Source organism: Durio zibethinus, chromosome 26 (genome assembly GCF_047325235.1).
Source record: "Durio zibethinus cultivar Kanyao isolate XHJ-2024 chromosome 26, ASM4732523v1, whole genome shotgun sequence".
Taxonomy (NCBI): domain Eukaryota; kingdom Viridiplantae; phylum Streptophyta; class Magnoliopsida; order Malvales; family Malvaceae; genus Durio; species Durio zibethinus.
In genome coordinates, this window is record NC_143187.1 from 17,893,002 (window position 1) to 17,904,132 (window position 11,131).

The window sequence follows — 11,131 nt, forward strand, 5'->3', positions numbered from 1 at the left end:
AACAAAAATAGTACTTTAGAGGTTTAATTAATAAAAATAATAATTGAATAACTTAATTAAGCACAGTATCAGCTGATATATATTGATTTTGACAATATCCAATATAAAGAGAGTAATTGTTTTTATCAATTTTAGTACCAGATAATATCAATTGATTTAATAAGCTTCAGATAATTTTGATTGATTTTGACAAATTTTATTGTTTCGATCGATATGTAAATATTAAAAATATCTTGATCTTGAAACATTAATTGGGTTTGATGGACCAATTCATGATTTGGTAATTAAAAAGAAAACAAGAAAGAAAAAAATATAAAATTAAAAAGAAAATTAAATTTCTTTTTGGTTTTATTATGTGGTTTAATATTGAATATATAATTATAATTAATATATAGGATAATAAACAAATAAATAATTAATGAATTATATAAATAAATAATTAAGTAAATGTAGTATCAATTTTAATAATAATAATTGCTTTATAAAAGTAATTTTATTAATTTTATACTTATCATTATCCATGTTAAATGTTTGATATATTTATTTTGTATATTATTGGTATATTGTTATCTATATGAGTACATGTATATTTATAAATATTTTTAATTAAATAAAAAAAATTGAAATAATGTGTTTATCGATATATCTTATTGTGAAAAAAATTGAAATATTTTTCAATGCGAAATTTACAAAGAAGAATAAATGCTTATTTAAAAAATTTTGAAAAATATACAAAGAATTTGGTTGTGATTTTTTTTATGCCTCCACACTTTTTTTTTTATCTCATTTGTGAAAGGACAACTTAAGCCTCATTGTATTTTGCAAGCATCTATCCATGCAAGTCTCACAGATGCTTAATTATATTTTAGTAGTTTTTAGCATCATTTTTAAAAGACAAACCATGTTTAGCTAAACAATGTGCAACTGTGTTACCTTCCCTACATGTGTGTTGAAAAAGACATTCTTCAAATTGTTTTTTTAACATACCTTACAGTCTGGAATGATAGGTTATAGAATTGAAAAAGAGCCTTCCTCTTGCTGTACAATGTTGATAATGGTACGACCATCAACTTCTGCAATGAACTTCTTACATCCCAACTGAAGCACCATTTCTAGAGCTTTGCTTGCAGCAAGAGCGTCTATAACATTAACATCAACCACGAGCTTTATTTTTATCACTCTTCCAAGACAGTCCCTTACTATAATACCTAAGCCTCCCTGTTTAAGATTAACATTCTGAGCTCCATCAAAGTTCACTTTATAATGAGGGTTTGAAGGAGCCATCCTTTCGGTCTTATCCATAACCCTCTGTGAACCTTGACCTCCCATGGCTTCACGATATTCATCCAAAAAAGATTTTGCCTTTTGGATAATAGCTCCTTCATTTTGTTTCGTGCCATGTTTAGCCTCCAAATTCTGAGCATTCCAGGAGGACCGCAATACCATGAGGGAAAGTTCAAATTCTGGTAGGCTAAGGCTGTTTGTTGCCAGCTGCAGCCATTTGAATGTGCCAGTGACTTGATGCATGCTAACTGTTGCAACAGACTGCAATTTTCCAAAACTTTCAAAGAGAAATCACAATTTTTAAGTGCATGTGTCACCGTTTGGTCCTCTTTATTGCATCTTGGACAAATGGATTAACGGACCTAATCTTGACAGCAAGATTCCTAGTGGTTGGTAATATTTGATGAGCTTCCTCCAAGTGAATTGTCTGACCTTAGGTGGTATGTTTGCTACCCAGGCCTGTTTCCAAACCTTATCCCCAGTTCCTGTATTTGCAAAAGGTTTAGATAGCACACGGTACCACTCTTCACGGAATATTCACTATTTTTATTAAAAACTATTGCTTAGTGGGATCATGCAAATAGATTCTGCCTTCAAATAGGTGAACTTCGAAAGAATAATATCGTTTTTTTCAGGTATTTGTCTCCTTATCAATCAGGACAGCAACCTTTGCATCATCAGCAGCTATATGGCTTGAGGTCGAACTTGGTCTGAACCTGTCTTCTAAAGGTAGCCATTTATCCTCCCATACTTTGATGCTTCTACCATTACTTAACCTCCACCTGGTACCCTGTATTAGAACATCCTTTATGATTCCTAAATGCTCCACCATGTGAGGGAAGGGTATTTCCCCATATCAACACAAAAAAAAAAAATCCTTATTGGCAAAATATTTTGCTTTGAGGATTTTGTAGAACTACTATCATGGATCAACTTCCACCCTTGCTTCCCAAGCAATGCCCTATTAAAAAGCTCTAGGTCTAGGAAACCCATCCCACCTATAGTCTTAGGGACACTCAAGCAGTCCCATTTAATCCTGTGAATCCCCCTACTATTTGGTTTGCTGCTCCACTAACAATTACTCATAATGCTCATCAACTATTTACACAGTGACTTAGGCAGAAGGAAGCAACTCATAATATATGTTGGGATGGATTGCATGATAGCTTTAATAATGACTTCCTTGCCAGTCATTGATAGGAACCTGCCACTCCAACCTTAAACTCGGGCGTGAAGTCTGTCCTTACGTTCCTGAATATTTCTCAATGTTTGTGACCACATGGACTCGATCAGCTGTTTCGAAACATCTTTTTGTTCCATCATAATATTAGTAATTAAATTACTATATTTGATATTATTACAAACCAAATTTCATTTTGTTGGAAAATACCAAAATAACCATATTATAATAATTACAAAATTAATAATTTCAAGTTTGGAGGAGTCAAGTTCAAAGGAGTAGGCACCAAAAGGGTTGCGTGGAATCCAAGGTTATATTCAGATATGAAAAATAAAAAAGTGAAGTTGATCTAGTTATTTATCCTAACCACTTGATTTTCATGTTTTAATTAAAAAAAAAAAGAAAATGACAAAAGATCCGATATAGTAAACAATAATCACAATTGAATTGTAAAAATGTAATAGGGCTACAACTTTGCACCATATATATGGCGGAAAGAAAGATGAAATGCTACAGCACAATTCGTTGTACAAAGAAGCCAAAGCAGAACTATAGAAAAATTATTCTACTTATCTTAAGAAATTTAATTATCAAGCTTATTTAATTTTAAGAATATTCGATCCATATATATGTTAAGAGGAAAAAAAAACGGAGTTTCTGGATTCCAATGACAGGCATGCAATGGCTGATATGCGACGAGTTTTGAGAACAAAATCTTTAAGTTTTCGAAGAATAAGTTTTTGAAGAATATTTGCACGTGCTTGAAAGAGACAATGATATCATTAATTTAGATTACCTAAGAAACCAATTAAAGGCACAAAGACAGCTTGGTGTAGACACCCATTGTAAGCCAAGACTTTAGATTTTGATCCATGAATTAGGTCCAGCTACACAAAAAAATTTTATTGGATTTTTATAAAAAGTTTTGATGGACCATCTTATTTGGCCCATCTCCTTTTGATGAGTTTTAGATAAGATTAGATGAAAATAAAAAATATAAAAAGTAAAGAAAATCAGCAGTTTAATTCGGGTGAAATTCTAAGACGAAGGAAGTTAAATTTTGAAATTCTTATAAAAAGAATCTTTTTTTGAAACCAAGATAAACGGATGAATAGAATGGGTTTTTGAAAAAGATTTTTGAATCTTTAGTTAATTTGGTGCCTAATCCTTACTGCTTAATCTTTATATAAACCAATAATCATATAACCGAGGGGGAGAACCAAAAAATACAATAGTCAGAGAGCACTCATAATAGCAAAAAAAAAAAATTTCAAAGAGATTAAGTAGTTTTTGGTAGAGGTTTTAGGAAAAAAAAATTTTTGAGTTGTGAGAATTTGATTAGGGCTTAGTTGGTGTTTTGGAGGTTCCCAAGAAATATAAGGTTGATTTGGTGTTTTTTAGGGATTTTTTTGCTTTTTTCTTTCTAAATTCTAGAAATTTCAAAATTTAGTGGAGTTTTTGGGCGTAAGTTGAATTTTTCAACAAGTTTCTAGCCTAATTTTCAGTTTTCGGTGACCATCCCTAGAATCCAATTACCATTTTCTAGTTCTCGACAATCAGCCCAGAAATTGATGACCTTTTTTGGACAGGTTTAAAGATTTTGATGGTTGAAATCTAACCAAAAAATAAAAATAAAAAAAGAGGTTTTTTAAGAAAGAGAAAGAAAAGAAAAAAAGAGAAAAGAAGAATCTGAGAAAAAAGAAAATTTTGGCTCTTTATACAATTAAAAAAAAACAATGGCATTTTGGATATTAAAGAGGTCAAGGTCTACGTGTTCTCCCATTTAGCAAACCAACTTATTGCACACCCGACCTGTATATTTTTGAAATTGTATTTTGTCAAGTCGAGTAAACCGTGAAATCAAGCCACGGAGCTGCATCTCTTAAGCAGTTTTCTGTTTCTTCAACCAAGTCGTGAAGCCCTGAGCCAAGTCGATATTTGGTATTTTTTTCTTTCTTTTCTTATTTGATTTATTTGTTAAGATAATCTTATTTATTGATTTAATTATTTATTTTTGAATAAGTATTTTAAATTTTTTTAAATTTAATGAAAAGTTAAAATATTAATTTTCTTTAAAACAAAAAAGAACAACGTCAAAAATTGAAAAAGCTTTTTTTAGCTAAAAATAATTTTAAAAAAATTTGAGAAAAAGTAGAAATATCAATTTTTCTTAAATAAACAAATAATATTTCGAAAAAATGTTTTGAGAAAAAGATGAAATATCAAATTTTCTTAAATAAAAAAGTTTCAAAATTTATTTTGAGGAAAAATTGAAGTATCAATTTTCCTAAAATAAAAAAATAATATTTCAAAAAAATATTTTGAGGAAAAATTGAAGTGTCAATTTTTATTAAACAAAAAAAAATCAAAAAATATTTTGAGGAAAAGTTAAAGTATCAATTTTTTTTAAACAAAAAAATTTCAAAAAATGTTTTAAGGAAAAGTTGAAATATCAATTTTTCTTAAATAAAAAATTTCAAAAAAATGTTTTGAGGAGAAATTGAAGTATTAATATTTCTTAAATAAAAAAATATTTCAAAAAATATTTTTAAAAAAAGTTAAAATATCAATTTTTCTTAAATAAAAAATATTTCAAAAAATGCTTGAGAAAAAGTTGAAATATCAATTTTTCTTAAATAAAAAAATATTTTAAAAAAATGTTTGAGAAAAAGTTAAAGTATTATTTTTCCTAAAGTAAAAAATATTTCCAAAACATTTGAGAAAAAAGTTGAGAGTATTAATTTTTTCTTAAATAAAATATTAATTTTTTTCTAAAATAAAATAAAAAAGAAAATTTTAGGAAAAAGTTGAAGTTTCAATTTTTCTTAGAATTTAATTTTTTAAAAAATAAATGTTAAATGATCCAACGACGAAGCCTTTACAAGAAAAATAGTAATTTTCTTGTATATTCTTGAGGTGAGGAATTATATTAATTTTTTGCTAAAATATTAGAGTCAATTAAGAACAATTCTCAATAATAAATTAAATGGTAAAATTTTTTAAGGCTTAATAGATAACACGAAAAAGTCGATATCATCTTTAGATGGGCATTATGAAGGTGCTATAACCTTTCTTATACATAATTATACTTTTAGACTTAGCTTATTTTTGTAAGCTAGAATTTATTTTTTAAAGATACCCGAGTCAAGTTTGAGATTTCTTTTTAAAATGGGACAGATTTAGTTAGGTGGCTAATCACACTTAAACAAAAAAGATTAATGGTGAGTCATAAGTCATGTCTAGCAACAGGTCTATGAATTTGTATGTTATGACAGTTTGACGACTCCACTGAGGATAAGTCGAGAGTCAGGCCAGCAAATAAATTTATGTTATCTAAAAGCCTAATAAAATTGAATTTTTTTAAAGATTTTTATTTATTCACTTCTCTTATTTATTTTGCTTATAATGTTATTCATATGCATGTGCATTACATAAGCTTTATACCCGAGCTACATCCCTTTATGAGGGAGGAAGTTATGCTTTTGTGAGGTTTTAATGCCTTTATATTAGCTAGTAAAATACTTTAACTCAAATTGAACTCTTTTCATTTATAGCTTGTAATGTGTGAGAATTGTGGTACTTTACTAGTCTGTAATAGACAATGATATAAGAAATAATTTGATAACCTTTAGATTTTTAATCTTAAACCACATATATTGAACCTTAGAAAGACTTAACCTATATGTAAAGCCATATACTTTACTTTTGAATTAACTAGAAGTTTAAGGTTCACTCTTTTATTATGTATGATGCTTAAATTTATTTTTTTTTTCTTATTCAGTGTACTAACTAATCTTATGTTTTGTTTGTTAAATTTGCATGATTCATACTCATATCATTAAGTTGCATAAGGAATATTTGCCTGAAAAGATAGTCTTCAACAATGAGTTTTTCATGAAGTTCACAGAATGACTAGTTTGCTCTTCATCTATCTTAGCCCCTTACTAGTCACCAAATAAAGTAAAGGTTTAGTTAAAAAAGATCCAGTAAAAGGAAAAGGATTGTCTACCAATTGATCATGCTTCTACCTTGTCCAAAGAGATATCTCTCCTCCTTAAACAAAATAATCTAGAAAACTTAATTGATGTGTGAAAAAAGATGAGCCTATTAAGATAAGAAGATTTTTGCTAGAGACATAAAGACATAGCACACCTTCTTATGGTGAAAGTTGAGAATCAATTAATCAGAGCTACAGTTCAATTTTGGGATCTTTTATACAAGTGTTTCATCTTTAATGAAGTTAATATGATACTAACCATTGAAGAATATTCGACTTTGTTAGGTCTGCACCTCATGGCTCTAAGCAAAATATATGTCAAGAAACACAAGTTAAATTCCGTAAGAATTTGGCGAGTCTCTTGGATATAAACAAAGAGATTGTAGATTCACAAACAAAGAGAAAGCAAGGGCAAATCTACTTGCCTTGAAAGTTCTTTCATGATTTTCTTGTGCAACGGTCCAATAATGAGCAAGGGTTAGATGTGTTTTCCTTAGCCATATATGAAATGGTGATTTTTCCAAAGATTTTAGGTTACATTGAGATAGCAGTGATTAACTTCTTCAAATGTGTGGTAAATGGCTGTAAACCTTCACCAGTAATATTGGTAAAGACTATTAGATTGTTGAGTTATTGTCACTAGAATGGAGGGCATTTCATAGGCTGTGCACTACTATTGTATTTATGGATGAAAAGTCATTTTGTGTGTAAGAAAAGTGCATTCTTGAAGCTTTACTTCCATAATCGAGCTACAATTAAAGAATTTTGTAAAAGTAAGTGGCCAGAATAGAAGTCTAAGAAAAAGCTGATGACTTTCTTCCAAAGGTTATGAGCATCGATGTAAAATGGTTAGTCCCATAGATGAATTGGGAGCTGATGTTATAATAGTGTAGAGAGGATATTACAGTTCCATTTTTGGGCATATGAGAAGCAATAAGTTATACACCATTCCTACTAAGAAGGCAGTTGAGGGCAGAGCAGTTTGACATAAATTTTGTTAGTCAGATTTTTCTTATAGTGAGCCAAAGGCATTTTAGAAGATGAATGATGTGATTAAAGCATGGAAAAGTCCTCAAATGGTGAGTCTTGAATCTTTCATTGATAAGGCCACTCATGGGTACTTAGTTTGGAAAGCAAGACAAGGAAAAGAAGTTGTATTCACTCTTGAAGACTTTCAACAACCAATAGGTGAAAAGCTTGAAGAAATACCATTAGAATTAAAGCTTGCAAAAAGGGAGTTTGAGGTCAAAAAAGATAAGCTAAAACAAGAGATCTATAAGCTTCAAGAAAAGAAGAACCAATGAAAGGATAGAGATGAAAAACAAGAAGTCAAGGTTTGCAAAACAAAAAAAAATAACTTCAAAAATTGAAAAAAGCATTTTTTAGGTAAAAATAATTTCAAAAAATTTTTGAGAAAAAGTTGAAGTATCAATTTTCCTTAAATAAAGAATATTTCAAAAAAATGTATAAGAAAAATTAAAAGTATAAATTTTCTTTAAATCGAAAAATTTTCAAAAAAAAATTTGAAGAAAAGTTGAATTATCAATTTTCCCAAAATAAAGAATATTTCAAAAATATTTAAAGAAAAAGTCAAAATAATCAATTTTCCTTAAATAAAGCATTATTTTTTTCTAAAATAAAATAATAAATAAATTTTTAAGAAAATTTTGAAATACCAATTTTTACGTTATATCTAATAATAAGTCTATAGATTTGTACTTTATGACACTTTGTACTTGGTAGTTAACGTCTCATTAAACAAATAATATCTTTGTGTTGTATGTTTTAACTTAAAATTTTTGTGTTCATATATAAGACTAAATTTTTTTATATATGCTTTTTTGAATTACTAAATTAATAATTTAAGTGAGTAAATTGTGAATTAATTATTAATTATAATGAGCAAATATTTTTCTAAATAGTTGTTTATAAAACTAGGCTCTTACACCCTCAAATTAGGTCACATCATTTTTCTTTTTTGAATTTTTCTATATCTTTAAAATAATTACTTCACACTTGCTAGCCTTTTCTCCTGTATTTAAAATTTGCCACTCTTTTTTACAGTTTAATATATTCAAACTCTTGTTGAAAAGCTTAATATTATACTTAATAATTTTAAATAAAACAAATAATATGAAAAAAAAATGAAATAGAAATAAATTTAAAATTTAATAAAAATTATATATAAATTTAAGAAAAACAAAAAATATATATTTTATGTTAGATATATCAATACGAATCATGATATAATTTTTATATTTTATAAATATTTAACATAAAATATAAAAATATGTAAGGGATTAAGTGTGATAAACTTTATTTTAAAAATTAAAAAATTTGATGTGGCGATGTGTGATTAGAGAGTATAAATATGTAATTTTATTGACAGATCCTCATAAAATTTTAATTTTAAAAAATTCAAAATTACTTTCTAAAGATTTTTTTTTACCATTGTGTCTGAAGTCTTTTGATATCATTTTGCACCATGAAAAAAATTACTATTGAAATTCAACAAATAATCTCTATTAAGTTAGCAAACTCATTAATGACTTTAACGGAAATGGTGGGTTTGCATTTGGTATCAACCTTTAAGCAGAAACCACAAAAGAATGGCAAAGCGAGGAACCCTCCAAATGTCATATTTACATTCTCTTCGGGACCAATTGCCTTATAAATTGGTGCGCTTTCAGGTCCCAAAACTCAACCACAAACTTAAACAACATTCAAAAATGACAGGAAAAAGAATCGTAAACATTGAAGTTCGTGCAGCAATCTGCACCATTATTCTCCTTGCCCCAGTTGTTCTCTCGCAGAATTCACCACAGATACCAGCTGATAAATCCCAAGTGAACGCTTGGTTTAACGCCAACATCAAGCCTGCCTCAGCGAGGGCTGGCACCCTAGACCCAGCCCTTGTTCAAGCTGAGGCTGAACCTCATGTCATAAAGGTGAGAAAAGATGGCCGTGGAGATTTCGACACCATAACCAAAGCCATTGCGAGCGTTCCATCTGGGAACACCAAACGTGTGATTATATCTATTGGAGCTGGATCTTATCGCGAGAAAATCAAAATTGAGCGAACTAAGCCATTCATTACATTTTACGGGGATCCCAAAAACATGCCAAATTTGACATTTGACGGTACGGCAAGGCAGTATGGAACCTTAGACAGCGCCACACTTATTGTTGAGTCTGATTACTTTGTGGCTGCAAATATCGATGTAGTGGTAAACGTTAACCATCTCTCATTGCATATATGGTTTATTTTCTATCTTGTGATGAAGTTTTCTTAATTTATTTTATATATATATATATATATATTTCTTGGCATATAGAATACTGCTCCGAGGCCAGACGGGAAAATGGTGGGAGCACAAGCGGTTTCCCTGAGAATCTCCGGGGACAAGGCGGCTTTCTATAACTGCAAGCTCATTGGTTTCCAGGATACTTTGTGTGATGACAGGGGCAACCATTTTTTCAAGGATTGCCACATTCGAGGCACTGTTGATTTCATTTTTGGAAGCGGAAAATCTTTGTATCTGGTATGGAAGATCAACTTATGCAAATTTTACCTGCTAATATGAAATATGATACCATATTTTGACTGGAAAGTTTTGGATGAAAACTTGGATGCAGGGCACGGAATTATACGTGGAGGGGGATACGGGACTTACAGTAATTACAGCACAAGCGAGGGAAAGTGCATCGGAGAACACTGGCTATTCCTTTGTACATTGCAGCGTTACTGGAACAGGAAACGGCACATATCTGGGCAGGGCCTGGAAGACCAGTCCTAAAGTTGTGTTTGCCTATACTGACATGAGCAGTGTCGTCCATCCTGCTGGATGGTCTTTTAATTTTAAACCAGAGCGAGCCAAGTAATCTAAATTAATCTTCATAATTTTCAAATCCTGTATATTTTTGGTACACTAAGATAAGCTAAGAATCGTTATTTTGGCTTATTTTACAGAACTGTTTTCTATGGAGAATTCAAGTGCACGGGACAAGGTGCAGCTCCCGGTGGGCGAGCGCCATTCACCAAGCAGCTAACTGAGGCAGAAGCCAAACCTTTCCTGGTTCTTGATTATGTTGGTGGCACCAAATGGTTGCTTCCTCCTCCTAAGCTCTAAATATCAATTGTCAGGGATTTAAATTACCATAGTGGTCACATTTTTTGTTATATTATGTTAATCACTTTTTCATATATAATGAAAATCATTATTGTCATTGTAATCATAATTATCGTGAATTTTATTTAATTTTATACAATTTATTATAAAATATAATAATTATATTTATATTTATAATTTAAAAATTCTTATTTTATGATTTTTAAAATAATTTACAACACTTTATGTTTTCTGTTTTCTTAAAAAAAAAGTATTCATAATTTTATTTAAATTATAATAAAGCATTCATATTCGGTTTAGTAGCAAATCCTTATTTGAGCCAAGTTCATATTTAATATTAACTCTAAATAAATCAATATTAACAAAATATAATATGTTAAATGCCAAACATCTATATTTAATAATATTACAAACTTAAAAATATAATGATTTTAAATTCCATCAACTACATTGAGATATACTTCAAAATTTACCACATGGTAGAATGATGAGGATGATCAAATTCTCTATCTTCCCTTTGAAAGTCAAATGTGGCATTTG

At 29.5% G+C, this 11,131-nt stretch overlaps 1 protein-coding gene and 1 pseudogene across 1 annotated transcript; both read left to right on the top strand.

Moving 5' to 3' along the window:
* Window positions 1–8,954: 8,954 nt before the first annotated feature.
* Window positions 8,955–9,754, top strand: LOC149511396 (pectinesterase 2 pseudogene; annotated as a pseudogene).
* Window positions 9,755–9,823: 69 nt separating this feature from the next.
* Window positions 9,824–10,591, top strand: LOC111274321 (putative pectinesterase 63). Its single transcript, XM_089755170.1, has 3 exons — window positions 9,824–10,003; window positions 10,098–10,339; window positions 10,432–10,591. The coding sequence occupies exons 1-3, from the start codon at window positions 9,824–9,826 to the stop codon at window positions 10,589–10,591; spliced, it is 582 nt and encodes a 193-aa protein (XP_089611296.1).
* The last annotated feature ends 540 nt before the right edge of the window (window positions 10,592–11,131 follow it).

What these genes read in the sequence shown, in the direction of transcription:
- LOC111274321 (XM_089755170.1), top strand. Translation starts at nt 9,824, where the DNA reads ATGGTGGGAGCACAAGCGGTTTCCCTGAGAATCTCCGGGGACAAGGCG. An exon ending in GCGGAAAATCTTTGTATCTG is followed by an intron (nt 10,004 to 10,097) that starts GTATGGAAGATC and finishes ACTTGGATGCAG; the next exon opens with GGCACGGAATTATACGTGGA. An exon ending in TTTAAACCAGAGCGAGCCAA is followed by an intron (nt 10,340 to 10,431) that starts GTAATCTAAATT and finishes CTTATTTTACAG; the next exon opens with AACTGTTTTCTATGGAGAAT.